Raw genomic sequence first — 27,802 nt, forward strand, 5'->3', positions numbered from 1 at the left:
GCGCAGATGGTTGACAGCGTGTTTCCCTTTCGTGACAGTTTCACGACCTATGTGATCATTCGTCTCGAAACGAGTCTTGTTCTTGACCCAGGTCCTCCGAGTCGAGAACGCTACGCCGTATGCCTAGACGCCTGTCAGTCGCCATCACATGAAGAGCTAGAGAGAAGAAAAGCAAACATGGAGAACGAAAGGAAGGTTTGCTTTGGCGGCCTGCTCAGAAAAAAAGAACAATGTAGGTGATAGTTTTGTAATCATGAGTGATTCATAAACAGCCTCTTGAGAGAATTCATCATAACAGACGCCAACTAAGCAGAAGAGATGCAAACAAGGGTTGAACATCCTTCAAGAAGAGAGTAACGCCACAACATACCTTGTACAAGATTGAAGTGGGCAGTCGCCAGGCACCCCCTATGGTTTTACTCAGCCACCCACCCCTTTCCTAACACCCTCTTCTGCTTGATCTTTCGCATAGGCAGGGGCCTAAGTAAACAGTGTCAGCCACATGCCTTTCCGGAAGAGAAAGAATGTGAAAGAAGAACGGAAAAGAACACCACGTACCATCCCAATCCGCCGCCCGTCTCCGCCCTCAAATACGGCACGACCCACACGTCTCTCATCTTCCCGTCATCAGACCCTTGTACTTCTTTGACCGGCTTGCTGTATGTGATCAGCGGCGTGCCCTTAGCGACGTTGGCCAGCTGCGCGCCCGTCAAGTCCGTAAGAGCATGCATCCTCGTCTTGGGTTTCTTTCCGCTGCCGTCGTCCAAGACATTCCCTGCGCGCTGGAGATGTGCATACACGACGTACTCCGGGCACTCCTCTACGCTCAGGTGCGCCAGAGGCGATGACGGGTGGATATACACCAGCTTGTCAGCCGGATCGATTGCTCCCGGATCGCCGGAATCGAGAGGTATGAGCGGGATATACGGCACGTCGATGGCGCGCTGAGGCTTTCGATACATCTCCGGTGGGTTGGGTGCCTTGTCGGCGCGAATCGCCACCTGGTCGACAAAGCCCGCGGCTACCATCTGCTTGAGGGCTTGGATTTGTTGCTGAGTTGGTCGAGGGAGCTTCTCCGGAAGCTTGAAATTCGCAAAGGCGGGCAAGTTTGTCTTGACGAGGTTGGCGAGTTGGGTTTGGAGCTGCATAATTTCCTTGAGGACCTTGTATCGAACAAAGTGACTCTCACACCATTCCTCAGTGGGCTCGTGGGCGAACTCGCCGACTACCTGGAGGATTTTCATGGCATCGGATTTGTCGTCAAGCGAGCAGAAATTTCTGTGCACTGAGTTGAAAGCCTTTCGTATCCTTGCCCGCTTGTCCTCGGCGATAACTTCCTCGTTGGTGCGGAACTCTTCGGTTTGCTCGACAGCGGCCGGGATGGCTTGGTTCTCAGGCACGAAGATCTCGCCCGCAGACAGTCCGGCTATCATGGCGATGGTATATGGAAGGCAATCGTGGAGATGCCCAACCAGTAATATCCGGGCAAAGCGCGGCGCTAAAGGAAAGATAGACATGCTGGCGCCAACTGGCGTGATTTGCCCACTCGGTGAGATCGCCGACAGGTAAGTGAGAAGCCGCTCGGCTTTAACAATACTCTGCCGGTCAGGCGGGGTCGGGAAGGGAAAGTTGACCACGTGTTGGAGGTTCATGGACTTGAGCTGTAGCACGACGCCTTCAATAGGCATACGAAGAAGCTCAGGAGGTGAGAATTCGGGGAAATCCCTCTCGTAGACCGCTGAGGAATATAGCCTCCAGCAGTGACCTGGGCCCGTACGGCCAGCACGGCCGGCTCTTTGCTTTGCGCTTGCCTTGCTGATCCAGTCGATCTCAAAGCTCTGGACGCCGCTCACCGGGTCGTACTTCCGCTCCTTCGACCTTCCGCAGTCGAAGACGTATCGGATGCCCGGAATGGTCAAACTGGTCTCAGCCACGTTAGTAGCCAGAATGACCAGACGGGAGCCTTCAGGAGGTGGTTCGAAGACTTTCATCTGCTCTTTCGTCGGAAGAAGCGAATAGAGCGGCAAGATATGCATCCGCCGTGGGCCCGTCCCGGATTCCTCGTCCTCAAGCTCGAATTCCTTCTCTTCCTCCTCATCGTTATCCGAGCCGGATTCCATCTCGTCGTACTCGTCATGAGCATTCCGGTCCTCCGCCTCGCCAAAGTCGATATCTTCTACTTCAATAGGAGCCTCATTCCCGGAGATACGGACTTTTGGTCCCTCTGCGGTGGTCATCCCACCAAATGCGGCCTTCAGACGCTTGCTCAATCGCGAGATCTCTCCCTGTCCGGTTAGAAAAACAAGCATGCCACCCGGAGGCAGCTTTCGATGCCCTTTGCTGATCTTTCGGAAAGCATCCTCGACATAGTCATGCCGTGTTTTCTTTGCAAAGTGAATTGTAACTTCGTGCTGGCGACCCTCGACCTCAATGACGCGTGGGGGCGTCTTGAACAGCCTTGTATTGTTTGTGAATTCTTCAACCCGGAGTGTCGCGGACATGATAATAATCTTCAAGGGCTTGATTGAAGGGTCTTCCTTCTCCAATTCCGCCCTGAGTTTGACCACTCTGCTGAGGATCGCAATCAGAATGTCGGTGTTCACGCTCCGTTCGTGAGCTTCATCAATGATGATGGCCGAATACTTCCGAAGCGCAAAGTCCTGCGCCACCTCTCGAAGGAGAACACCATCTGTCATGAACTTTATGGCGGTCTTGGGATCCACCGTGCCCTCGAAGCGAATCTGGTAGCCAACAACGTGGGAATAATTTCCTAATTCCTGAGCCACGCGCTTCGACATACTGACGGCTGCCACTCGCCTCGGCTGGGTTACGCCTATCATCCCTGGGGTCGGGCCATCCGGTGCTCCGTATCCCGCCTCGAAGAGAAACTGTGGCACTTGAGTGGTTTTGCCGGAACCTGTAGCGCCACAAATGACAACAACGTCGTTGTTATGAATGGCCTCCATGATCTTCTGCTCTTCTGCAACCACTGGCAAGTTGTAGCGAGCTTCTTGGATCTCAGGATCCCTCGTGACTCCCACAGCGTAGGCCTTTCTGGTGACGTTTGTCGTAGGCTGCAGTTCTATGGGCAGGGGATCTTCCTCGACTGGCCTCGGCGTGAAATTTGCGGGTTTGGGGATATCTATAACCATCGAAGTCGAGTCAATGGGATTGTAGCCCAGCGCTTCATTGCGTTGCTGGTGAGCCCAAGCCTTGAAAGCGGACGACCTCTGTTTGCGGATCTCCTTGGCTGCTTCTTCGTCGTCAGAACCCATGTCGCCCTCCGAGCTCTCCGCGTCGCCATCCGAGCTGCTGTCGTCCGACTCCTCGTCTTCACTGCCGTCGCTTCCTTTGGCACTGGATTCGCCGCTATCCGAGTCTTCATTTGACGCTTCCGAAGGTCCTTCGCTGAAACCATTCCACTCCTCCGAACCTGACTCCTCGTATACCGCGGGTGCTTCGATCGAGAATTTTGTTTTGACTCCTCCACGCTTTTGCCGTTTCGCAAGGATGGGCCGGCCCGATTCGTCGACCTCGAGCGGACGTTTCAAACCAGACCCTAACGTTGCGGGGCCTGGCTGTGTCGGTGCCGGTGGCTGAGAGCTTTCTTCCGGGGCCGATTGTTTTTGGTTCACTTCCGCGTCTTCCTCATCATCACTCTCTGAGTCACTTGACTCTCCCTCTTCCGACCCCTCTCCTTCACTGAGCCTCCGGCGCTGGTAGAGAAGACTCGCCGCTGACTTGTCCAAAGGCAGCCCGGCGTTCTGTTCCCGAAGTGTGCGCCTCAGCGCCTCCCTCTTGGTCTCTTTCGTCTGACCAAGGGACTTGCTGCTGGCGAATAGGCTGGTATCAATCTTGTTTGCAGCAAGTTTGGCAAGCAGTTCCCTGTTTTCATCCTTCTTCAATTTGTTCTCGATGTACTTCTCGAGACGCTTCGCCTTTTTGCTGCTGACCTTGACACCCTGAGGCCTCAACTCCTCACGGAGGCGAGCTTTCTTCTGTTCGGCCTCGAGCTGTTGCGCTGGTGTGATTTCCAAGATATTGGTGTCTGGATTGACATCGTGAGTAGCTCTCTCTTGCGCTCTCTTCCGTTCCAGAACCTTGCGCTTGCGCTCTCGTCGAACGAACTTCTTTGGTGGCATCTTGACTCTCAAAACTCAGACCTCCGCTATCACGAAGCTATCCAGAAGTTGACCGAAAGGATGGATAGGGTATTAACTGTCGATATTCTCAGGAGGAATGGCGTCCGCAGGAGAAGTAGAGTGGTCCAGCATCAACCTCCGCGGTTGACTTTTCTCGATCAGGTTGCGAACACGCCAAGTAACCTTCCAAAGATCAACGACGGACTGGAAATCACCAGGGGGCCATGGTGAAAACTGCCTACGACCTCAACTGTATTCCTGCGGCATGAGGAATTGAAATCTTGTCCGCCCGGCAGAATTATGGCGCTAGTTAAAAGGACTCGGACTGGTAGCGCTAGTTAGTGGCTAGTGGGGCTGAGAGTCCGGTATTGCATACAGTGTTTCTCACAGTGTGCATCTCCAAAGAAGCAGCGGCACCTAGAAGTTGTGATGGAGTACGTCCTTCACCTTCTCACGACCATCAATTAATGACGGGTTCTGTATTGATTGCCCTGACTGTGTGTAGCAGCCACGCTCTCCGACTTCCAAGCTCAGTTTCCGCATGATGGATGAGGACTCTATCCGTGCCGAGCCCTTTCCGGCTCCGTCGAGAAGAATAACAGGAACCGTTAACGGCGTCCCGACAGAAGTCGGGTCACTTATGTTCTCAGACAAGATCATGCTCACCGTTTCCCAAGGTGGACGTCTTGCCCAATGGGTGAGTTCACCATACACTACAGCCAGAAGCTTCCGAGGTCCGACACTAATTTACCAAAAGATTCAGGTGCCACTTTCTGCGCCTTCACCAGCCTCCGTTGACATGGCCCTACCTGGGGCTGGATTGAGTGCGCTTCCTTCGACCCATCTCACTCCCAAGACACTGGTTGGGGTCGGCGGGGAGGGTCGCGAAACTCTCGGTCATCTCTATGCTAGTCAGATTGCCAGCCATCTGACTCTGCGTGACCCCAATGAAAAGAGAACCTTGCTTCTCGGACTAGGCTTAGATAAAGTCGAAAGCGACGGAGAAGCGTTCTATGACTTGCTTGGCTTAGTACTGCAAGTTCTTTAATACTGAAAGACGAGTTTGAGTTCGCTGGTTACGACTGCATCAAATGTAGTAATGTGGGTTGAGGCAGACCTCGGGTTTCTCCCTGAAGACTACTCCGTACGCAGTAGTGATTCCATGATGGCCAACCTGAACCACGCCGGTTCTGGTTGTTGAGGGATGGAATCGACTTGGCGCCGACTAACTGGGGGTGGGGGGTTTTTCTTGCAAGCGAATGAGAGCTTGAGAAGCACTTGACCCTAACCCCGGTAACGAGGTCCGTGCTCTCTCACCCACTGGTTGCGGCTAATTCTCGGATTACCTAAGCTTGACTTTCTGTGCCCACCAAAAATTACCCAGCCCTAAAATCAACGCGGCGGGACCCCGAAAAAGCAGACTTGCGAGCATCACCGTCGAGGAATTCGAGGCTTCATCGACACTAACCAACAGCCACCATGGTATGCCAATTGCTGCCCTTCGATGCGTCAGCAATGCTGACTGACTCTCACAGCCTACCAGGTTCTCTAAGACAAGGAAGCACCGCGGCCATGTATGTTCTTGCCCGTCTCGTTTGCGCTCTTGACGAAAATGCTGACCTACGTTCTTCCCCCAGGTGTCCGCCGGTAAGGGGTATGTCGCGAAGAACCGAACGATCGCATCGAGTTTATATTGACGCAGTGTTTCAGTCGTGTCGGCAAGCACAGGAAGCATCCCGGTGGTCGCGGTATGGCCGGTGGTCAGGTACGGTTGGCAATGACGGATTGTCGATGGGCCAGGGCTAACTCGACGAATAGCACCACCACCGCACCAACCTCGATAAGTGTACGAGACCAGCGCCCTGAAGAAGCAGCTTTGACGTGTTGGTTGGGGGTTACGATGAATTTCGGGCTTCCGCGACATGGTTCTAAGCTTCTACGATGAGACTCGAGCACTCTGGCTAACAACATCGACCAGACCACCCCGGTTACTTCGGCAAGGTTGGCATGAGGCGTACGTACCCAGGCGACTTGAAAATGCTTCAGCAGGGATTTGGGGTTAACTTGTCGGCTAGACTTCCACCTCCTCCGTAACCACTACTGGGCCCCCACCATCAACATCGACAAGCTGTGGTCGCTCGTCCCTGCCGAGACTCGGGAACAGTACCTCAGCGGTGCCAAGACCGATACCGCCCCCGTTATCGACCTCCTGTCCCACGGCTATGCCAAGCTCCTCGGCAAGGGTAAGACCTGAACCCGCATGAGGGGGCGAGCTCGAGGCAGGAGGCATGATTGGACTGACAAGTATTGCAGGCCGTCTCCCCCAGATTCCCTTCGTTGTCCGGACGCGGTACGTCAGCGCGGAGGCGGAGCGCAAGGTGACTGAGGCTGGTGGCGTTGTCGAGCTCGTTGCTTAAGTCGGACACGGTTTCGGTTAAATCAAAGGCTAGCGATTGGCATTTTTCGGTTACGAGGGAAAACCGAATAGAGAACCCAATGACAACGGATCCGACGGTCAGAACGACGTCAGCTATGGATGCTAGGTCCCGGAGTCTGGATTGGTTCCTTGGGGCGGCGGAAAGCACGCCTCGCATTGCAGCATTAGGGAATGGGATGTTTATTCGCATCATCCGGGGGGTTCTGGCCGTCTTGTGTTCCATATCCATCTTGAGGTTCGAGCAACTGAGATCATGGTTCGAAACAAGGACCGGTGAAAGAGGAATCGTCTGCTTCATGGATCCAAGCAAATCAGACCGTGACAATTCTTGTTCGTTTGATGAGGTGCCCTTTGCAACCGACACTCGTTCATACCTCAGATAAAGGGGCTGTGTCGACCCTGACATAAATCACTCTAGATGGACAAAGTTACTGTCCTCAAGTCTTCGAAAAGATTTCTCCCTACCCAGTCAGATTGCGCGCCGTTTTGAGTTCTAGAGACGCTGTGGGTAGCTCTGCATTTGCGCGGCGGAAGTAACAGCCTACGCAGCAGGCAGACTCGAGTTGCGAGAAACTGCAAATGATCAGACGAGTAGGATAATCAGGGAGTCCGGCGCGGTTCTCGTCAGTCAAGTGCATCGTCATAGCGCGTTGATATAGTCCTCGTCACATCAACCATCTTAGGATGTCCGTACCCACCGACGTGATGGTTAACGCTCATGTAATATTCTCCTTCCATAAAAAGAAAAGAAAATAAAGAGGGAAAGTCTACGTTGCCAAGAACGACCGCTCGTTTCAGCAACGCTAGAATCAGCCGTACCAGGTCTGCTCAGAAAGATGGCCCAGTATGGTCACGTCACAGTCATAGACAAGTCATTAACAACAGGATAGGACAAGTCACGGCTGTGTCGAACTCATCCCATTGTTCTCCTCGCTCGCCCGCAAGTGCCCAAGACTGATACGTCTGTCTTGCTACTTATTCAAATCATGGCAAAACCAAGGAGGTATAGGTATCCTCTTTGCTTCATCACCCTGTCCCATATAAAACGCAGGTGAACCAAGCAGCTGCCAATCATCATGTCCCTTCCAAGCATCCCGTGTCTGATTCCTCATCAGTACCCAGCCTCCGGAGACGCAGGCCAGGCGATGTGTTTCCACTACCGTTTACGGTCGCTTGAGTCGTCTGCGCGTCAGCAGGTGCCCAGCAAACGGTTCGGTTCGACATGAGAATGTGAGAAGGGAAACTCACGTGCTCAGCCTCCGCGAAAGCGTCTGCAACTTCTTGTCCTGCTCTGCCTCTCTCGCGGCCCTCTCGAGGGCCTGGGCGCGCTCCTCGTCGTGCTGCTTCTGCACCTCCTCGGAGCTCGGCGGCAGCCGCTCGTTCTGGAGGTCGACCTTGCGGGCGTCCTCGAAGCTGCTGATGGCGTTCTTGATGCCCTCGGCGCCGAGCATGAGGGTGCCGGCGGGCAGGCGGCCGCCCGACACCGTCTTGAGCTCGGTGACGCGCTCCGACTCCTCGCGCAGTACCTGGAACACGCGCGAGAGGCGCCCGATGGCGAGGATCTTGTTCTTGATGGCCCGCCGCTTGAACTCGATGGATTCGGGGTCCTGACCGCTAGCGCTGGAGGCCGAGGGCAAGGACGGAGAGATCGGGCCCGGCGAGGTGGCCGACGAGTCCTCCCTCAGCTCCTCCTCGGAGCACGTGCTGAGGATGGCGATGAGCATGTCGGTGATCTTCTCGCCGACGAAGGGCAGCGACCATGTGAAGACGTCCATGAAGTTGGGGAGCCAGTATGGGTGCGGCGTGCAGTTGAACTGCCGGATGTTCATGACGTTGTTCTCGTACTTGAGCACGGCAGCCTTGTTGTTGTAGACGTCGAGGTAGTTGGGCGCCGAGAAGATGGTCATGACGCTCGGGAAGCCCGTTGTACGCGTCTTACGATACATGCGGTATCCGGCGTCCTGCGCCTCGTGAGCGCGGATGATGGACAGCAGGTTGTTCTTCTCCAGGAAGTGGCAGGCCGCCGGGTAAGAGAAGAAGTACGAGCACCCGCGCACGTGGTTGTGCACGAAGTACTCGGTAGTCTTCTCCTGGCCAAAGTCCTCCAAGGGGTCGGCCCAGAGAATGTCGCACATTAGCCCCTGAGTGGGAGGCTCTCTAAACCGGTCGATCTACGCAGGGGTTAGTTAGCCCAGGCATGGCAAAAAGTGAGTGAAAGTGAAGAGGCCACAAACATTTCTCAGATCATCGAGCGTGTGCAGCTCCGGGCTGAGCCCGCCATGGATGCACAAGAACTGCTTGTTCATGATCGCCGCTAGCGGCAGGCAGCAGAACGACTCCATGCAAGCCTCGTAGACGGCTTCGGAGTACTTGTGCTTGCACTCGAGCTTGAAGGTGAAGTAGTCGGTCAAGTGGCGACATTCATGATTCCCGCGCAGCAGCCAGAGCGTCTTGGGATAGTGGATCTTGAGCGCCCACAGGTACAGCACGCACTCGATACTGAAGTATCCACGGTCGACGTAGTCGCCGAGGAAGAGGTACCTCGTATCGGCCGGGTCGCCGCCAACCTCGAACAGCTTCATAAGGTCGTAGTACTGACCGTGAACGTCGCCACAAACGGTGATGGGGGCGTCCATCTCTAGCAAGTTAGGCTCGGCGCGCAGGAGCTCGGTGCCCTTCCGGATGATCCATAGTGCCTGCTCCTCGGTCAGGCGGCCCTCTCGGTAGAAGTGCTGTTTGAGGAACTGGATATTGGGCTTTTGGTGCGTCTCGTCCTCGAAAAACTGCTCGTTGGTCGGCTTGTACATGGCAGGCGCTTGCACATCTAGAGACGGGGGCGCACAAGCATGGTTAGTTAGCTGGTTGCGTTGAAACCCAACCGCGGGGCGCTCGCGCGCTGGTGTGTAGGCGGCCTTACCTTTGCACACCCGCTCCAATGTGCTGACCTGGGTCCCGTCCTCCATGGTGTGGATGGTGAAGTCGATCTCAGGCAACGGCTTCTTGTGCTGGATCGCGCGGATAGCATTGTCGACCTGCTGCTCCCTTGCGAGGCGCTCGTCGTGCGAGGCCATCGCGTTGCCGGCCTCGTTGTCCATGTCGGCGTTGGGTCTCTTTTTATTTCCCAAGTGAGTTGTGCGGGAGAAGGAGACCAAATCCTTTTGGCGGGCGGCGAGACGTCGTCGGCAGGCTTGGTTGGTTGTTTGGTTGGCGCTTCGTTGATTTTTACTAGGAACGAACGGCTGTCTCGCTGTGTCCCGCAGCGACGAAATTTAGTGCTCGAAGGCCCAACTGCGTCCCAGGCCTTGTCTCAAAGATGACGGTGTCGCCAGATGACCGGATCCCTTGTGTAGGTTAGACACGGGTGCCAGGGCCGTGGCAGGATCGAAGAGCAGGTAGGGCTGAGGGTTGGGGCAGCCGAGCGTCGGGAGGCAATCTTTGGATGTCGGGGACTGAGCTCCAGAACCCGGAGAGCTGCCCTGGGTGGGATGAGCGGGGAGGGGTACTCTTGACGTTTCACCGGCTTGTACGGAGGTACTTCACGCGGTAACTATGACCTTGAAATTTCGCACTACAGGGTCCGTGGGTCATGAAATGGCCTAGTCGAAGATACGAAAAGTTCAGGTCAAGCATGATGAATATCCCCTTTGAAAAGGTGCAAGGTCCTTAGAGCCGGTCTTCGATGCACAAACTTTTTCTCCAGTGCAATAATAAGAGCTAAGGATGAGATACGGGAAAGATTCAGGTGTTGGTCAGATTTTGAAAGAACCGGGGGCAACACAATCTTACCGAAAAATACCATGATGTATGTGTGTTACAAATGGGAGGTGTGTGCTCCTGTACAGTAGTTAACTCGAGGAGGCGGGGCTGAAGAGTCGCATCTTGGTTGACCTGCGAAGACTTCGCTCCAATTGTTGTTTTCCAATCGAAATGAGGAGTTCCCCTCCAGGGTCCTGTCCACCAAATCTTTTTAGCGAGTCTAGACCTCGCAACGCAGTATTTGGTTCTCGATTAGTTACCGTACAGCGGAGGTGTAATCCGTACTGCGGCAGGCCTTCGGGTTTTGACAAACCTTGCGCAAAAGCATGCTGCAACCTCTTCCGTATCCTTTACCCAAACGTATATTTATCTTGCATGTAGCCAAATGTATTCCAAATGCTCCCTATTATTGCGCACTTTTCGTCGGTGACCAGGGTGAACAAAGAAGGGTGCGGCGCATCGTCGGGCAGCCTGCGCCCCGAAGTTGTGTTGTATTGGTGGCAAGGCTTGCCCCTAGGTTAGCTCCATAAGGTATCAATGAGAAAGAATACAGATCCGTAAACTTAGCTTGTAACACAGCGAAATGTTCGATAAACACTCACAACGCTGGCGGCAATTGATTAGTCGGCAGAGCTGACACCAGATTATGCGATCCTGAAAAATCGCCGAGTACTACATGATTTTTTGTCACCGATTTCCATCGCGATGAGGGCAAGAGATGGTCGCATAGCTAAGGTAACTACTCGCAGCACATACCGAGTGTACGGGATCCATACGAGCTACCAAGAATGGCAGTCTTGACCGCCATTTGGAAGGCCGCTAACAACCTAACTTCAAGACGCACTGGTTCATGTTGGGTGGTGGGAATCTGGGAAGCGGGCCGACTCCGGTTGGCAAGGGTCGCGGATGACAGGTATCATATGTTCCGTACAGCCAGCTTGCAGGCTTGAGCAGGCGGCGCAAGCCCAAGGTCCGGTTCAAACATCCAGATGAGAAGTAGGAGCCAGGATGATGCAACAAACTCGGCGGCGCAGTCCGGGAACCAAGCTAGCTGATCGACTACTACGCCAGCATCGGCGTGGCAGTCCCCGAGCGGGCGAACCCGGCCGACTTCTTGCTCGAGCTGGTAGACACCGACTTTCTTCAGCACCTAGAAGAAGAAGAAGCCCCAACCGCCGCTGCTGCTGCCGCCGCTGCCAAGCGCGAGCGCGTGGCGGAACTGGCGAGTCGCTGGGGAGAATCCAGCCACCGGCGGCAGCTCCGCGAAGAGATCGAGTCTGTCGCGGGCCGCGGGTATGCGCCCGCGCCGGGTTTGACGCTGGGCGGCGGCAGTTGCAACCATGCACACTTCGACAAGCATACAATGCTTTGGCTTCCCGGCACAAATGGCGTTTTCCTCTGGTGTGGTCTATCAATCGATCTATGCTTCTCGCAAAAATAAAAGTCCCTCCCTCCATCCAAGACAAGTTGACTCCACAGTCAACTCCGACCTCCTCGGCAACTAGACGCATTTATGGGGCGCAGTATCCACCGTCGACCTTGATGTCCGTCCCCGTCGTGTACGAAGACGCGTCTGATGCCAGGTACAGGTATGCCCCCTTGAGCTCGTTCACATGACCCTCGCGACTACATAACACGCGCACATCGATTGTCAGCAACAGGGGGATGATGAATCCAAAGAAAGGAGGGAGGAAGAGTGGCAGATAGCGAGGAGGAAAAAAAAAAGAGAGAGAGAAAGAGAGAGAGAGAGAGAGACTCACCCCATGGGAATCTTGTCCTTCCAGGCCCTCTTGGTGTCCTCGTTGCAAAAATCGGAGATGCTGGTGACGATGTAACCGGGGCTGACGGAGTTGGCGCGCGCGAAGCCGGCCCACTCGACCGCGAGGCTCCGGCAGAGGTGGATGACGGCGGCCTTGCTGGCGTTGTACGAGGCCTGCAGCTGCGGCACGTTGACGATGTGGCCGCTCATGCTGGCCGTCGCGATGAAGCTGCCCGACGTGAAGGGCGGGTCCAGCGGCCGGGCGTCGTCCCCGAAGGTGGTGCCCTCCCGCTTCTGCCGCCGGAAGTGCTGCCCCGCCGCCCGCGCGCAAAAGTAGGTGCCGTCCACGTTCGTCCTGACCACGGCCGAGTACATGTCGACCGGGCCGTCCAGCATCGGGCCCTCGGTCCACGCGATGCCCGAGTTGGCGACGAAGATGTCCAGCCGGCCGTTGAACTCGCGCACATTAGCGTCGACGGCCGCGGCTACCGTGTCGTACGAGGTGACGTCTACTTGGTACGCTCTGCCTGTAAGGAAAAGGGGGGGGGGGTTAAGAGGTGGGAAAGTAAGCTAGTGTGTTCTTTGCCCGAGCTTGGCGAGGAGAGTCAACAGGTTTGGGCTTGCTTACACTTGACACCGTACTCCTTCTCAATCTCTGCCGCGGCCTGCTCGGCCGGTCCCTTCCTCTTGTTGTACCATATGGCCACGTTGGCGCCGGCCTCGGCGAGGGCCTGGACCACGCCCAGCCCAATGTTGCCCACGCTGGCGCCCGTGACGATGGCGGTCTTGCCCTTGAGAGAGAAGAGGTCGAAGACGCTGTTCGAGGTGGGAGGCGTCGTCGCGTCGTGGACGAACTTTCCGTCTTTCATGTCGGCCATGGTTGTTCGGTAGGTGTCGAGGAAACGAAACGGATGTGGTGCAGAACACGGGGGAGATTGAATTTTGAGACCCCAAGAAATTGGGACGAAGTAAGCGAGGTATCACTGCAGACGATGCTCAATGGAGGGAAGACGGATCACACACGAGCAAGAGCAAAGTACGAGAGGTACATGGCCCTGGACATAAAGGAAGAAGAGAAAAACTTGAAACGGAAAAAACGAAGCCAGAGTTAGAATTACAGAGGGATCAAGTAGGGAAGGGGCATGGGCATGGCCGTGTGAGGCCGACCCAAAGGCGGAGTGTCCCAATATGGACGGGAACCCCTCGCCCCTCCTCTCCCCTCCATCGGCAAGATGATGACATCAGTGGGGCCAGACGTGGGGCTTGCGGGTTTAACTGTCGAAACACCAATCCACCAAGCAATAATGCTATAGTAGTGTAGTGCAGAACGTTTTTCCACGGTTGCATATGTTATCGGCGCCGTAAAGCCGAGAGAGGGATGAGCCTAAGAGGAGAGGTCCGAAAAGGTTGAGTTGGATGTATAGTTGAGGGTAGTCTGAAAAAAATACGGTGAGAGCCCAAAGGGTTGTCAAGTCGCGTTGCGTCTGCACACGAATATCACTCACTCGAACGGGCCTGGTGTAACTGTTACCGCTCCGAGCGCGCGCGCGCGCGAGAGAGAGAGAGAGAGAGACCCAGGCACCCAGAGTTGGCGGGGTAACACTGCGGGGTGCGGTGGATTGTTCGGTGGGGAGACCCTGAAGTTCCAGGTGCAAGAGGGTCGAATCAGCCAAACCGGCCAGGAACCTGCCCCGGAGCGCATTGAAAAGGCGGATTTTCTGCAGTCAAGCTTTCAAGGGCAACCCAGGAGTGCCGAACCGGCCGAACTTTTTGTTGCCCTACCTACCGTACTGCTGCAAGCAAACCACCACGTGTAGTAGCCAGCCGCGTCGAAACAATGCCCTACCCAATTACTCTGTAGAGATTCTCCCGCTCGCTGAGGTTGAGGTTTCCCCATCGGGAGACCCAATCGTCCCTGTTGACTGCGGAGGGAGTTGAAAGTCAGTAAATGCGCGCGGATACACACAGACGCACGCAAAACAAACGGAAATTAAGATCGGTGTTGTTGTTAGGGGTGGGAATGTACTCACTATATGCTCCGCAGATCCTCCTGATACCCTTGAACGCGTTTCGGCCATGGAGGACACGCCAATTGTCAAAGACTATGCATAGTTGAACAGTGTCAGCCCCGCCCGTAGCCGCCTTCACCCTGCAGCCGGGGCCCCCCTCCCCCCCGCCCCCCCCCCTTTGCTGAAAACCAAAACGGTAGGTATAATGGGGTCAGAGAGGCTTACTGACTACCGTGCCGGGGTTCAGCTGGAACCAATACTGCAGCCGCGGCCGGTTGATGATCTCGTTCCATTTGGCGGCCGCCCTGTACCACACCTCGGGCCGGACCTTGTCAAAGGGGACCACTCCTCTGTCATCGTTGTTCCACCGGATCCGATACAGTCCCAAGGACGAGTGCGTCTCGATCACCGGGTAGTTGACGTCGGGCCGGATGGTGATGCCCTTGTTGCCGCTCGCGTGCCACGGCAGCCTGACCTTCCTCAGGACATTGTACGCTTCCCGATCTTCGTCATGGAGGACCCGCGCTGCCTTGAACCCGTCCACCAACACCGACGCGCCGCCGTAGGGCCTCTCGCCATCCGGGCCGCGCTCGTGCGAGAGCATGTGGAAGGCCTGCAGCCCTGCGGGGTCGGTAAAGTAGGTGGTATCGGTGTGCGGCGGCAGTGCCTGATTGGTGTAGGCCGTGTCGGCCATGGCGAGGTCGGGTTTGAAGTCGTAGAAGCCGCCGTAGTGTGTCTGCCGGATGAAGGCGATGCGCTCGAGCAGCTTCCGGGTGTCGTCCGGGTCCTCGTAAGGAACGTGTTTGACGAAACAGAAGCCGTATGTCCTCTGTGACGACAGGTCAGTTGGATCCTGGCCGAGAGGAAACTCTGACCAGGGGAGGAGGGGACACTTGCGATCTTATCGGTCAAGAGGGCGACGCCATGGTCGTTATTATCATCATCCATGACCACGTCATAATCAACCTCCGGAGGCCTCATCTGGATTTCGTCTCCCCAGTATTCCCGCATGGGCTTGTCGGCGCGGTAATCGTAATACATGTAGTGCCGGAGGAAGTCCCAACGATAGACGCTCCTGTGGCCGTCAGACCCTACAGCGCCGTCAGCTCACGCTCATGTCCGTCCTTCCTGAGAGTAAACCGACATTCCAGCCAGACATGGGTGTAATCCGCTTTGACTCTGGTGATATGGATGTCTGGCGGGATCTAGAGCCCAGTCAGCACAAAACGCCAGGTCAACACGACGGTTCGATTCCTTGGGGTACCTTGAAAGTGTCAAAGTTGCGTTGCTTCGTGTCTTGATTGACGCAGTCGGTGCAGCGGCAGTTGTCTCTGCGCGGTGTAGCGACGGTCAGAGACGCGTTTCGCGAGCCTTCTTACTTTCTGCTGCTGCCGCTGCCGCAGGGCCCGTTTGAACTCACCGAAGCCAGATGTTTGGACTGGGCGTGCTCAGTTAGTTTCTGTCGGCCGAAACCGAAATCGCTCCCGGACTCCAACTCACAAGTTGTTGCGACGAACGTTCTGGCCGGAAAACTCCAGGTACGGAGGGAGTTCTATCCAGAGCCCAAAGCGGTTGACCTCGATGGCTCTCTTCCAGTCGGTGGGCTCCCTGTACTCAGCTCCGCTATTGTATCGTTTTGGGAGAACCACCGGGCTGCGGACCACGGGCTGGCCGAGCAGTTGTCTTTGGTCGTCCGTCAGCGTTCCCAATTCCTTTGTTCGGTCCTGTTCAATTCACCCACACGCACAAACACACACAGAGAGAGAATGCGAGTTTGATCTCATGCCCACCAAATGCAGACTCACCTTGTCACGGCCCCGCGTCGAGCGAGAACTGGCCGCACTGCTTGCAGGAGTCTCATTTTTGCACAACGCGTCTAATTACAGTTCCAGCCTTGGGATGGTGAATACGGCAATTATCGCAAAAAAGGCATCATCTGTTGGTCGTAAGTTTTGCGTCGAACGATGACCTGATGAACAATAATACTCGAGACGAGTGCAGGCGGGCGCCCGAGAGATCCACAGCAGCGCAAACGCCAAGACCTGGGGAAACCGCGCGTGGGCCCAGATGACCTCGGTAGAACGGGGTTGTCAGGTGAGGTGCGGTGCGGTTGTAGAGTTAGGTACTCCGTATATTCTGCGCTAAAGAAGAGCCGCAGCGTTGAGGGACGGCTAAAAGAGGAAGTGCGCGTGGGCTTATAACACCGTTGATTGGGTTAGAGGTTCTCAAGTGAAAGGCGGCAGGAAAGGTTTTGACTGATCCATTGAAGATAGGTAGGGTTAGGGTTCGTATCGCCGACAGACAAGACAATCGACAAACAACTGCATCCGTAAGGAACACGAAGACCTCCGCCCGGACGGGACAAACGTTGACGAAAACAGTGTCCCCGGTGGCGCATATTGTGGATGATAACAAGTGTCTTTTGAGTAAAAAAAAAAAAAAGTCGAACACCATGGCTCCAAAAGTTACAACGAGCCTTGGCTAGGGCCTAGGTCATTCTCTGCCCCACATGTGTAGATGTAATCCGTACTTACAAATTGTATATCACTGCCTATTTCCCCCCCCTGACAGTCGGATTCTCTTCATTCCATCCCACTAGCCCACCGGTCAGCAGGCTCATGCACCAATCTTGAACCGGCCCCAAAATGAGCCAGTAGACCTGTCAACCTTGGCCGGGGGCGGAGACAGAACGACCGTGTTCCACACCTCCTCGCCGTCGATGAATAGCCGGTACTTGAGGCTGCTTTGGTCGCTACCTTCCATATTCTCGATCGTTATCGCCCCAAACTTGGAGTTGCCCTTGTAGATGTACCTGCACATACGACAACCGGATCAGCACCAGGAGCAACCACAAGAGGACCAAAAAAAAGGGGGGGGGGGAAGAAAAGATAAAAAAAAGGGAAGGGCAGAGGAAATTGAAAAGGAGGAAAGCAAGGAAGAGAAAGAAAGGAAAAAGGAAGATGTGAGAGCACATACTTGACCATGACATCATCACGGTCCGTCTGGCGGTAGGTCGGGAAGGGGGAGTAGAACTGGTTCAGCGGGCTGGCCGAGAACTCCCAGACGGTGGCGGTCTCGGGCCAGCGGGGGTCGCCCTCGGGGGGCGGGAACTTGGTGGCGGCGAACTCGTGGCGGTCGCCCGAGAGGACGACGACGCCGAGGCCGCGGCTGGCGGCGTCCCACATGGCCTCGAGCACGACGGCGCGCTCGGCGAGGAAGCCGCCCCAGGTGTCGCGCGTGTTGACCGGCCAGTTCTTGGTGAAGGGCACGGACGAGGCCACGATCTTCCACTTGACCCCGCGCGGCTCCGGGCGGCGCAGCCACGCGAGCAGGTCGGCCAGCTGGTCGGGCCCGAGCATCGTCTTGTTGGTCGCCGTGGCCGGGAGCAGCGTGTTGCTCGACCGGAACGAGCGCGTGTCGAGGAGGAAGAAGCTGGCCGGCCCCTGCGTGAACTCGAAGTAGGTCGCGTTCGGCGCGCGCGCGGCGAAGGCCGAGGCCCGCCGGGCGCGCGGCGGGTTGGCGGCCGCGTGGTAGTGGTGGAAGGGGTCGATGGCCGACGTGTAGACGCCCGTCAGGTTCGCGGACCAGTCGTTGAAGATCTCGTGGTCGTCGAGCGCGTGGATCCAGCTGAGGTTCTGCCCGACCGCCGGCCAGTCCGGGGAGGCGTAGACCTGGCGGTACTTCTGGCGGTAGTAGCCCACCGACTTGTCCCAGTAACGCGGCACGTCGGCGTAGATGAAGTCGCCGAGGAAGAGCATGAACTGGGCGTCGAGGGTGGGCAGGACCCTGGCGAGGTGCCGGAGACCCGGGATAGAGAGCGGGTGGTCCAGGGGGTTGTACGGGAAGCGCGGGATGATGCACGAGGTCGACAGGAAGGTGAAGGGGCCGTAGTTGGTCTCCTCCGCGTGTCCGATCGGGGGAGGGGCGGTGAACTCGCCCGAGTGGTTGTTGGAGGTGCGCCACTCGTAGGTCCGCTTCTTGGAGTGCCGCAGCGGGATGGACACGACCGCGGTGTAGTCGGTCTCTTCGGCGGTCCACCTCACGCCGCCGGCGTTCTGCCACAGCGGGTTGTCGAACGGAGGCTGGGGGTCCTTGATGTGCACTTCGACCGTGATGGGCATCTTGGACTGGTCGGGCTCTCGGATCAGCAGCTTCGCCTCGTTCTCCGAGACGTATCCGACTCGCACGAAAGACAAGTCGTCGACGGTATAGGAGCGTTCCCGGAACAGGCGGTCGACGACCAGACCGACACAGAGCCCGTTGAGGAGAAGCGTGGCGAGGGACAAGGCCAGGCTGCGCGGGTTCGGAGCTCCGGTGAGCAGCGTCTTCCAGGGGCTCAGCGGCCTGTCCTCGACCGAAATCGTCTCCTTGACACTGACATCCTCGGCCACAACCTCCCTGCCGCCATGGTTCCGTCTGCCGTCTCCGTCGTTCGGCGTACCTTTGCCTTCCACCGTCGTCTCGGTGACAACCACGTCTACTCTGTCCACAAGCGCGTACTTGGGCTCTTTCCGGTAGCCCAAGACAAAGGCAGGCAGATAGAGTGCAAAAAGGGTAAAGACGATGACAGGGAGGACCTTTTGGCCGTGAGCGAGCAATTCTTTTTGTTCTTTACCGGTGTATAACTCACTGGTACCAACGACTATACATCTGAAATCAGCACCTTATCGGTGTCTTTGGAGTTCGCAGAAGCACGGAGACTCACCCATCTCAGGAAAACGTAAGATAAGGCCCGCAGCCCGATCGAGGCCGCAACCGCGGCCTTGGTCTGCGATGTCGCCATCCGGGCGACGATCCTGGTTTTGCCACAACACAAAAAGCGGGGCAGAGTACGGATTACAATGTCGGATATCGTCTGTGGTGGCCGTTGGGTGGTGTTTACTGTCTGATGGAACTAAGCGGTCTTTCACCGTAGGTAGGTACTGCTAAAAACCAATTCGGATGAAGCAATTGGGAATGAAATGTAGGCTGCAATGGAACCGGCAAATGGCGATCACAATGAGGCGATCAATTTCCCGGAAACGAGAAAACGTGTTTGCGATGCAATGCAGCAGCAGCCTTCGACTCGGTGTGCTCGATTCCTCGCATGACAGGTACTGACGCAACCTGCGACGGCTGCGAAGGCGCTGATGTCACAACCTGGAAACACCCCCGGTTTGTTTCGCCCTGCCCTACGGATACCTAAACAGCATTGCGTTGGGGACAGCAGCGTACGTAAGATACGTAAGGTACGTCACATGTCTGGGCATTACGTGAACATAGGTACCTCCGTACATCTATATATATTTGGTGGGCTCTGATTAAACGCAGATATAAAACTATATGCTGGGTTCATTTCTACCTTGATGAAGGAGCAGAGACCTCCTCGTCGCTATTGACGATATCGGCAGGGTTGACAGAAATGGCGGCCTTGCCAGCGCACCTATGGGTTCCACCTTACCAGTGGTCTGAGTTTATGCGTAGTGCCAACTGGCGTTTCAGCGGGCAACGCTTTAGCTAGGTTGCTGATTGTTTACCGTCAATAATCATTCGCCGTTGATGGAAAGCGGCTTGACGAGACTAGTAATTGGCCTGTTGTAAGCGGATGCCCAGGCTGGGGCTCGGTTTTACCTAAGGGGGTTGCGTTGTCGCTTGCAATTGCCTCACGAACTCCCCGATGCTGAGGTCCCTCGCGCCCCGACCCCTTAACGTGTCCAACCCAGGAGAGATACCTTGCAGAAGATAGCTGCGCGGATGTGCCGTTGCATGGCCCATACTTTCCCAGATCGGACGATTTTCGAGCTGCCCTTCAATACGTCAACCGCCGGGATACCGAGGGGCTGCGATATTGGTCGTCCGTTCTTGATCGATGCGACGCCCTCATAATCTTTCCGGCTGATGATGGCGGCCGCGAAGCGTTTGCGCTGGGCTGTGTGATGGCCATATCTATCCCAGAGTCAAAAGGGTCATTTAAGCAGCAGGCTCAGCCATTACTTCGTCAGCTTCGCATAACGTGGGCAAAAATACGGAGTACGCAGTAGAAGCTCGAGAGTTATCGTATGTACTTCGGTTCTTGATTCGTGTTGGGCTTGCACTTTGTAGAGAACGAACTACGTGATTACGGATTCCATATAGCAATCCGCACAACTGCAGAACCCAGAATACATGTATACGGAATATAGTCAGTGGAGCTACTGGACCAATCGAAAAGGGGCCTGTAATAATCCGTACAGTACCGTACAGGGAATTCAGGGGCCCTTGGCCGGCTTGCACGTGACGAGGCCTAGAGCCGTCCAATCGTGAGCTAGCAGCTCTGAATCCGTGTCTTTTGGACGCCGACGCCGCGACGACTGGTGAGCTGTCCTGAAGCACTGAAGTGCCCTTCCAAACTCCCGCCTTCCCCGACCGCAACTCCGTACCGGTTCGCACGATGCAACTACCGCTCTTCTCGTGCGGCCTCTGGGCCCTTCTGGCCGTACAGGCGACGGCGACGGCCTTGACATACAAGATCGGCGCCAACGAAGAAGCCTGCTTTTACTCTGCAACCCAAAACAAGGACGCGAAGATCGCGTTCTATTTTGCCGTATGTCCGCCGAGCCCCGTGACCGACTCATCTTGCGTCCAGTCAGTCCTTGGTGCAGTTCAGTGCTTACACACCTTTGTAGGTGCAATCAGGCGGCTCGTTCGACATCAACTATAAGGTAACGGGGCCGAACGGGAAGCCCATCATGGAAGGCGAGAAGGAACGGCAGGGCGACTTTGTGTTCACGGCGAAGGATGTCGGTGAATACAAGTTCTGCTTCAACAACGAGATGAGCACCTACACGGAGAAGTTTGTCGATTTCGAGATTTCGGTAGGCACACCCCGATCGCTTTCGCCCGGCAGTCCGTCGCATGCTGATCGCCCAACTTATCTCTTTCTCCAGGTCGAGAACGAGGCCCGCGTGAGCCTGCCGGCGAAGCCAGGTGCCTCCCCAGAGCAGACCAGCTCCCTCGAGGAGTCGCTCTTCAAGATTTCGGGCCAGCTGTCGACCATCACCCGCAACCAGAAGTACTTCCGGACCCGCGAGAACCGCAACTTCAGCACCGTTCGGAGCACGGAAAGGAGGATAATCAACTTCAGCTTGATCCAGATCGCGTTGATTGTTTGCATGGGCGCTCTGCAAGTCTTCATCGTTCGGTTCTTCTTCCAGGGCGCAAGGAAGGGCTATGTATAAAGCGGCAGTTCTGGATGTTATGATATGGGCTCATCGGTTTGGCTGGGCGTAATTCTGCGAGCTGGGCATGTCTTGCATGAAGAGTCGATGTATCATTTCGAATGGCTCACGGTATTACGAGGGATGGCCGGGTAATGTGCTCTTTTCTTTCCGGCGTGAGGACTGGTTCCGAAAACGGGCGCTAGACTTGATGAAAATGCTTTCCGGCGACAACGAATGGCTTCGCAGTGATAATGTCCTACTAGTGCAAATCCTAAAAGGAGCAGCGGCTTCTCCCCATACGTAAGGTACCTTCATACCTTGTGTCGGAGCTCAGGGAGCTCCCCGGGGTGTTTTTTTTTGGGGGGGGGGGGGGGGGTTGGCAGCCCACGGCTCGTTTTAAGTGGGTCATTTCTCGCACTAGCTACGGAGTAGTTATCCGTACGGAGTACTACATAATAGATTGAATTCCGTACGGTTAGTTACATACTTGGTATCTCACGTATGTTACATAACGACCCGATAAGCTTACTGCATTCAGAGCTTTCGAGGCTGTCGCGCCACGATCCAGCCACTGTCGTGACGCCTGCAACTTTTCCAGTTCCAGGCCAAAGATCCCACCTGCAGCCCGTCAACCTGCTGTACACGATCTCCCAACCTCCAACAGCTCCCTGCGAAGACCAACTGCCGGCCATGACTTCGATAGCGACGGGCCTCGCGCGGGCTCTTCCCAAGCCGAAACACAGTTCCGAAAATGAAGAACCGCGGGTTCAGCAGCGCGGCCCGCGGATCGTTGCCGCTGATCAGATCGACGAGACGCAGATTGTCGTGAAGGTTTGTAAACCTGCGCTTTCCGCTCTGCGAGGCAGCGAATTGACCCGTGTCGCCTTCTGCCAGAGAGCCGGCCCACCGCCGTATCCCAACCGATCAGGCTGGCGGCCGCGCGTCCCCGAAGACTTTGGCGATGGCGGCGCGTTCCCCGAGATCCCGGTCGCCCAATACCCGTGGGGGAAGAACGACGGCTCCTCCAAGTCCAACGCGCTGGTCGTGCAGGTGGACGGCGAGGGCAAGGTCGATTACAGCGCCATTGCTCGGCAAGGCCATAGCGCCGACCGGATCATCCACACGTCCTTCAAAGACCTGATTCCCTTGCGACAGCGGGCCGAGGCGGGCGATCTCGACCTGTCGCGACCCAGCCAGCAGGAGGTTACCGAGACGGCCGAGCGCACGAAGAAAGCTCTGGAAGCGCTAGTCAACGGCGCGCTGGCGGCGCAGAAGCCCAAGAATGTGAACGTGGGCGGGAGGAGAGAGCCGACATTTGTGAAGTACACGCCGTCGGCGCAGATGGGGGACAGTTCGAAGAAGCAGGAGAGAATCATAAAGATTGTGGAGAGGCAAAAAGGTATGCAATGCCCCCCCGTGCTCCGAGGCTTGAGGCTGCCGTGCCCAGCTGACTTGCTGCAGATCCCATGGAGCCACCCAAGTTCAAGCACAAGAAGATCCCGAGAGGACCGCCGACTCCTCCCCCACCGGTATGTTGTTCCTCCACACCTCCTCGCGTTTCTGGCCGAACTGTGGATACTGATCTCGGCTCCCAGGTGATGCACTCCCCGCCAAGGAAACTTACCGCAGAGGATCAGGAGGCGTGGCGCATTCGTAAGTTGGATTACGATGTTGACAGGACGGTTCAAATGGGCGCATTGTACGCTAATACTACCGCACAGCACCACCCGTGTCGATGTGGAAGAACCCCAAGGGCTTCACGATCCCGCTCGACAAGAGAATGGCGGCGGACGGCCGTGCTCTGCAAGACGTCCAGATCAACGACAAGTTCGCCCAGTTCTCCGAGGCGCTCTTCATGGCCGACAGGCACGCCAGAGAAGAGGTGCGGCAGCGAGCAATCATGCAGCAGAGGCTAGCAGAGAAGGAGCGGGCCCAGAAGGAGGAGCACCTCCGTCAGCTGGCTCAACAAGCACGAGCCGAGAGGGCCGCCGGTGGGGGTGGCGGGCGGCGTTCACGGTCCGGCTCGTACGGCGGTTCCGATTCCGGTTCGGAAACGGACGAATCGGAGCGCGAGCGGCGCGCGGCGCGCAGGGAGAAGCTGCGGGAGGAAGAGCGCAAGCTGCGGCAGTCGCGCATGGGCGCCGAGCGGCGCGCCCAGGTGCTGGCGCGCGAGATGGACCGCGACATATCCGAGAAGATTGCGCTCGGCTTGGCCAAGCCGACGCAGTCGGCGGAGAGCATGTACGACTCGCGCCTGTTCAACCAGTCGAGCGGCTTCGGCAGCGGGTTCAACGAGGACAACCCGTACGACAAGCCGCTGTTCGCGGCCCAGGAGGCCATCAGCAGCATCTACCGGCCGCGGGCGAACGTGGATGACGACGACGAGGCGGCCGGGGACCAGGAGATGGCGCGCATTCAGAAGGGCAACCGGTTCGGCGAGGCGCTCGGAAGGGGAACCTTCAAGGGCACGGAGGAGGCCGAGGTCAGGGAGGGCCCGGTGCAGTTCGAGAAGGACACGACGGATCCGTTCAATGTGGACAAGTTCTTGTCCGAGGTACAGCAGGAGACGGCGGCGGCGGGGACCTCGTCGTCGAAGCGCGGGTATGGGCTGCAGGAGGAGAGCTCGAGGCAGGCCAAGCGAAGTCGAGTCGACGACGATGATGAATGATGGGACAAGGGAGTGAGAGGGGAAGTGGGAGAAAAGGGGGTCTTGTCCTTTTAAATCTCCAGGCTTCTTACAACATGCGGTTCGGGCACAAGTTGCCCCCGATGGCGGGAACCAGATACAAGAAACGGAATGCACACTTGAACTTGTCGTCAAGAGGTCCAGCGCGACTCTAATAGGAATCAAATTGACTCCTTCCTAATGTCTCAACCACGGAATCCCCGCGCTTGTAGAGTCGAGAATCTCCGGGCTTTGGGTGTGATTTGATGTGGCGTTCTCAGAACTGGCGTTCGCATCACGGATCCCAATGGCGATGGAGACCTCATGTACTGCAAAGTACTCTGTAATGCCGCCAAAACAGAATGGTGCCTCAAACCGCCAAGACTACGAGGTTGGTAGGAAGGTAGGTAGGTAGGTAGCTCTTGCATCGATCTGGTTGCCTCCTCTCCCGGTCTAAAGTTCTGCGGAAGGGGGCGTTGACGACTTTCTACAGCGCCTCATATCTCGGGCGAATCACAACATGCTCTCCTGCTGCGTAGTTACATCAATTTTTTTCAATCATCGTATCATGATTCTGGAGCGTTAAGACGAGTCGTATCATGTAAACCTTTTTTTTTTTTTAAAAAAAAAAAAACTGGAAAAAAAACTCACTTCCCTATAAGGTGTGTTTTTAAAGGACACACAAAGTCAGCAGTCGGTTTGCGATCGAAACTCCCAGCTAGGGCACCAGAGCTGGGCGCCGATAGAGCATCAACCAAGGCTTTTTTAGCAAACATGTGGTGTCATCAGCATATATATATACTGCAAACACTGGCGTTTTCCGCGTCGCTCCGGGTGGGTGGGCCGAGATTCCACTGCACAGCATCGTTCCATTCACATGGCGCACTTGGCCCCCATCGACCATTGCCGGCTTGGCCAGGGAAGGAAGGGCAAAAAAGGAAAGAAAAAAAGAAAGGAATGAAAAAAGGTCAAAAGAAGCACATGCGGATATCCCGGGCTCCATCTACTACCAGTTGAGGAGTTGAGGATTTCGTGGGCATGCAGGGACCTTGTGCCCGAGCCGTGGGAGCCCGGAACTGATACTAATAGAGCACGTCACCATGGGACCCAAACTCCTCCGTCCCCATCACGCATGAGCTTCATCAGCCTGATAACGCCAGTTGTGGCGCAGCTCTGCAGCACTGATTCGTCGACCGTCCCAAGGGAGGTACATCCCGCGTCGTCGGCTCTGATTTCCAGTCTGCATCGTCTTTGTGTGCTCTGTGGGATTCATATTTTGTAAGTGTTGGTGCAGGGGGGAAAAAAAAAAGGGGGGGGGGGGGGGAGGACCGCCCGGAAGATAAGAGATGAGGAGAGATGAGGAGATATGTGGGTACGGCGACAGTGAGACTGTACCCTACCTTACTTGACTACAGAGGATACGAGTCGGCATCAGCGGGCAGGCAGCCCTTGGCCTGGGCCCGTCTTGATGTTGCTGACATGGACCTGCATCGGTGTGCGATGTAATATATAGTATAAGCGCTGCGACCGCCGCATATCGTATCCCGGCCAAGGTTCCCATCGTTTTGGCCTCTCCTGTGCCGAACCCGTAGCAGTGTCAGGAGCTCCAAGTCGGGCTCCCCGCAGCCAATCTCACCATCATCCTGCTCGGGGGGGTTTCGAATCGCCCTTCTGAGCTCCCGAGCGGCCCGAGATGAGGCCGACCAGTCCGGCCATCTCGGCATACGAGATGGCGGGTTACTCATCGTCCCCGTCGCGGTGGAAGCCGGCCAGCTGGACGAGAAGGATATGGCTGATCGTCGGCACGGTCGTCGTGCTAATCGTGGTCGTGGTCGTTGGCGCCGTCGTGGGCGTGAAGGCGACGAGGAACAATGGCGGCGGAAACTCGAGCTATCCCGACTACTTCAAGCTGAACTACACCCTGATTGATACCTGTGAGTCTCGCGTGCGTGTATTGCATGCATGCACACTTTCATGTCGTGGTTGAGATTATCTCAGGGGTTCGTTCAAGAAGAACAAGAGGCTGACAATGTCGGCAGATTCGGGGACTACCTTCTTCGACAAGTTCAACTACTTCCACACTTGGGACCCTGGTACGGTTCCCACAACTCACTTGCAGTTCGAGTAGTAGTAGTAGTACTCGAGAGCTCTAACAACTCTTCTCTTCCACAGCCGGGGGATTTGTCCATTACGTCGATCCGGACTATGCCGGCACATATGTAATCGCTACCCCCTTTTTCTTCTTCCTTTCTCTCTCGTCTTCCCTCCCTTAACCCCTACCCCTACCCCTATCCCTACCCCTACCCGGGACTAAACCTCGGGGCAGAACCTCACCTGGGCAACGTCTTCCACCGCCCTGATCCGCGTCGACACCACTGTCGGACCGGGTTCCGAGCCGGACGCCTCCACCGGCCGCTTCTCCGTCCGTCTCGAGTCCAAGACGCAGTACGGCCCGGGACTGTTCCTCTTCGACGTCAAGCACACCCCGTACGGGTGTGCTACATGGCCAGCCCTCTGGCTCGCCGAGTACGCTCTCTCACTCCTCCTCTTCCCCCTCCCCAACCCCTACTATCATTTCCATTCCCAAAATATTATCATGCGGAGAGCCGAAGGAAATCAAGAAGCAATTCAGAAAAACACAAAAGAAGAAGAAGAAGAAGAAGAAGAAGAAGAAGAAGAAGAAGAAGAAGAAGAAGAAGAAGAAGAAACTGACACTTCTACCCCTAAATCCAGCCCCAACAACTGGCCCGACAACGGCGAGATCGACGTGATGGAGGCCGTCAACCAAGCCGCGACGGGCAACCTCGTCGCCCTGCACACCACCGCCGGCTGCACCATGGCCGACGTCCGGCGCGACATGGCCGGCGCCGCAGCCGCGGAGCAGGCGGACTGCCACAACGCCACCGACTCCAACGCCGGCTGCGCCGTCCGGGGCGCCCCCGCCACCTACGGCCGCGAGTTCAACGAGGCCGGCGGCGGCATCGTCGCGCTCGAGTGGCGCGCCGAGGGCATCCGCGTCTGGGTGTTCCCGAGAGGCGGAAGCGGAAGCGGAAGCGGCGGCGAGAGAGGGCCGGCGGCGCTGCCGGCCGCCGAGGCCGGGGACACCCCGGATCCGAGCGCCTGGGCCCCGCCGCTGGCCGACTTCCCGGCGACCAGCTGCGATGTGGGGAGCCACTTCCGGAACCAGAGCATCATTATCAATATCGACCTGTGTGGCTATCTGACCGAGGCGGTATGGGAGGAGTCTGGGTGTAGTGAGTGACCGAGCCCCTTGTTCTTCCCCTCCCCCCTCCCCCCTCCCCCCCTTTTTTTTTTTTCTTCTTGCCTTCTTGTTGTTGTTATTGACCAACATGCGCTGACGCTGGATAGGTCGTCTGAAGTGCGTCGATTTCGTCGCCAACAACCCTTCGGCGTTCACCAACGCGTATTGGGAGTTTGGCGCCTTTCAAGTCTATAAGGCGCAATGAGAGAGAGAGAGATGGAATAGGAGGCCTCACGTCTTACCCTATGCGTCATGACCGAAAATCTGTAGATGCCCCTGAACCGAGCAAAATAATTGACTCCGTGCCGAATTTCCGTCTTGCCCATCTCGTCATAATCCTCGGCATGCATGGCCCCTGTCCCCTTTCGATACCTTCTATCGTGCCTCGAGAGCTTAAGCGGAGTTGTTTCGCGCCGAACCAATGTCTGCCAGACCGTCTCTATGTGACCCGCTGAACAGCCCACGCTCCAACGTCTAACCAAGCAAACGACTTGCCCAAAAAAACGCCAACGCCATCAAACAAGACAAAAGTGCCGTCCCTCCTAGCAACCAAGATAGCCGGAGAACAACAGGAAAGGCCGCCAAACATATAGT

At 56.4% G+C, this 27,802-nt stretch overlaps 9 protein-coding genes across 9 annotated transcripts; 5 read left to right on the forward strand and 4 right to left on the reverse strand.

Annotated features, from left to right (window-relative positions):
• Window positions 1-2: 2 nt before the first annotated feature.
• P884DRAFT_329150 (P-loop containing nucleoside triphosphate hydrolase protein) lies at window positions 3-4,388 on the reverse strand. Its single transcript, XM_069445622.1, has 3 exons — window positions 559-4,388; window positions 371-480; window positions 3-123 (listed from the first exon to the last, which is right to left on the reverse strand). Exons 1-2 carry the CDS (start codon window positions 4,140-4,142, stop codon window positions 417-419), a joined length of 3,648 nt encoding a protein of 1,215 aa, XP_069298054.1. The 5' UTR covers window positions 4,143-4,388; the 3' UTR covers window positions 3-123; window positions 371-416.
• Window positions 4,389-4,646: 258 nt separating this feature from the next.
• Window positions 4,647-5,307, forward strand: P884DRAFT_241872 (uncharacterized protein). The gene is made up of 2 exons (XM_069440247.1): window positions 4,647-4,839; window positions 4,900-5,307. The coding sequence occupies exons 1-2, from the start codon at window positions 4,684-4,686 to the stop codon at window positions 5,188-5,190; spliced, it is 447 nt and encodes a 148-aa protein (XP_069298055.1). The 5' UTR covers window positions 4,647-4,683; the 3' UTR covers window positions 5,191-5,307.
• A 314-nt stretch (window positions 5,308-5,621) lies between these two features.
• On the forward strand, window positions 5,622-6,559 carry P884DRAFT_269155 (60S ribosomal protein uL15; the record flags this gene model as incomplete). The annotated part of the gene is made up of 8 exons (XM_069442252.1): window positions 5,622-5,624; window positions 5,678-5,716; window positions 5,780-5,796; window positions 5,853-5,907; window positions 5,961-5,988; window positions 6,121-6,156; window positions 6,218-6,385; window positions 6,456-6,559. The coding sequence occupies 8 exons, from the start codon at window positions 5,622-5,624 to the stop codon at window positions 6,557-6,559; spliced, it is 450 nt and encodes a 149-aa protein (XP_069298056.1).
• A 1,264-nt stretch (window positions 6,560-7,823) lies between these two features.
• On the reverse strand, window positions 7,824-9,674 carry P884DRAFT_199171 (Metallo-dependent phosphatase-like protein; the record flags this gene model as incomplete). Its single annotated transcript, XM_069438215.1, has 3 exons — window positions 7,824-8,750; window positions 8,814-9,403; window positions 9,497-9,674. 3 exons carry the CDS (start codon window positions 9,672-9,674, stop codon window positions 7,824-7,826), a joined length of 1,695 nt encoding a protein of 564 aa, XP_069298057.1.
• A 2,172-nt stretch (window positions 9,675-11,846) lies between these two features.
• P884DRAFT_198483 (uncharacterized protein) lies at window positions 11,847-12,972 on the reverse strand (the record flags this gene model as incomplete). Its single annotated transcript, XM_069438143.1, has 3 exons — window positions 11,847-11,961; window positions 12,096-12,621; window positions 12,723-12,972. The coding sequence occupies 3 exons, from the start codon at window positions 12,970-12,972 to the stop codon at window positions 11,847-11,849; spliced, it is 891 nt and encodes a 296-aa protein (XP_069298058.1).
• A 964-nt stretch (window positions 12,973-13,936) lies between these two features.
• P884DRAFT_198920 (PhoD-like phosphatase-domain-containing protein) lies at window positions 13,937-18,886 on the reverse strand (the record flags this gene model as incomplete). The annotated part of the gene is made up of 8 exons (XM_069438194.1): window positions 13,937-14,016; window positions 14,125-14,196; window positions 14,329-14,932; window positions 14,995-15,178; window positions 16,739-16,915; window positions 17,080-18,680; window positions 18,734-18,745; window positions 18,809-18,886. 8 exons carry the CDS (start codon window positions 18,884-18,886, stop codon window positions 13,937-13,939), a joined length of 2,808 nt encoding a protein of 935 aa, XP_069298059.1.
• A 1,546-nt stretch (window positions 18,887-20,432) lies between these two features.
• P884DRAFT_241886 (emp24/gp25L/p24 family/GOLD-domain-containing protein) lies at window positions 20,433-21,579 on the forward strand. The gene is made up of 3 exons (XM_069440248.1): window positions 20,433-20,665; window positions 20,748-20,936; window positions 21,009-21,579. The coding sequence occupies exons 1-3, from the start codon at window positions 20,513-20,515 to the stop codon at window positions 21,297-21,299; spliced, it is 633 nt and encodes a 210-aa protein (XP_069298060.1). The 5' UTR covers window positions 20,433-20,512; the 3' UTR covers window positions 21,300-21,579.
• A 392-nt stretch (window positions 21,580-21,971) lies between these two features.
• Window positions 21,972-23,949, forward strand: P884DRAFT_277035 (SKIP/SNW domain-containing protein; the record flags this gene model as incomplete). Its single annotated transcript, XM_069443032.1, has 5 exons — window positions 21,972-22,112; window positions 22,176-22,680; window positions 22,743-22,810; window positions 22,877-22,934; window positions 23,003-23,949. 5 exons carry the CDS (start codon window positions 21,972-21,974, stop codon window positions 23,947-23,949), a joined length of 1,719 nt encoding a protein of 572 aa, XP_069298061.1.
• Window positions 23,950-25,639: 1,690 nt separating this feature from the next.
• On the forward strand, window positions 25,640-27,413 carry P884DRAFT_199150 (glycoside hydrolase family 16 protein; the record flags this gene model as incomplete). Its single annotated transcript, XM_069438213.1, has 6 exons — window positions 25,640-25,880; window positions 25,986-26,039; window positions 26,119-26,165; window positions 26,273-26,472; window positions 26,680-27,200; window positions 27,316-27,413. 6 exons carry the CDS (start codon window positions 25,640-25,642, stop codon window positions 27,411-27,413), a joined length of 1,161 nt encoding a protein of 386 aa, XP_069298062.1.
• Window positions 27,414-27,802: the final 389 nt, after the last annotated feature.

The sequence above is a fragment of the Thermothelomyces heterothallicus genome (assembly GCF_042370625.1).
Source record: "Thermothelomyces heterothallicus CBS 202.75 unplaced genomic scaffold P884_scaffold_9, whole genome shotgun sequence".
Classification (NCBI taxonomy): domain Eukaryota; kingdom Fungi; phylum Ascomycota; class Sordariomycetes; order Sordariales; family Chaetomiaceae; genus Thermothelomyces; species Thermothelomyces heterothallicus.

Excerpts from the sequence above, each read along its gene's own strand:
- P884DRAFT_241886 (XM_069440248.1), top strand. The coding sequence starts at position 20,513 with ATGCAACTACCGCTCTTCTCGTGCGGCCTCTGGGCCCTTCTGGCCGTA. Across the intron at positions 20,666-20,747 it reads AGATCGCGTTCTATTTTGCC|GTGCAATCAGGCGGCTCGTT; the intron begins GTATGTCCGCCG and ends ACACCTTTGTAG. Across the intron at positions 20,937-21,008 it reads TTGTCGATTTCGAGATTTCG|GTCGAGAACGAGGCCCGCGT; the intron begins GTAGGCACACCC and ends CTCTTTCTCCAG.
- P884DRAFT_241872 (XM_069440247.1), top strand. The coding sequence starts at position 4,684 with ATGATGGATGAGGACTCTATCCGTGCCGAGCCCTTTCCGGCTCCGTCG. Across the intron at positions 4,840-4,899 it reads GTGGACGTCTTGCCCAATGG|ATTCAGGTGCCACTTTCTGC; the intron begins GTGAGTTCACCA and ends ATTTACCAAAAG.
- P884DRAFT_329150 (XM_069445622.1), bottom strand. The coding sequence starts at position 4,142 with ATGCCACCAAAGAAGTTCGTTCGACGAGAGCGCAAGCGCAAGGTTCTG. Across the intron at positions 481-558 it reads ACGGGCGGCGGATTGGGATG|GCCCCTGCCTATGCGAAAGA; the intron begins GTACGTGGTGTT and ends CTGTTTACTTAG.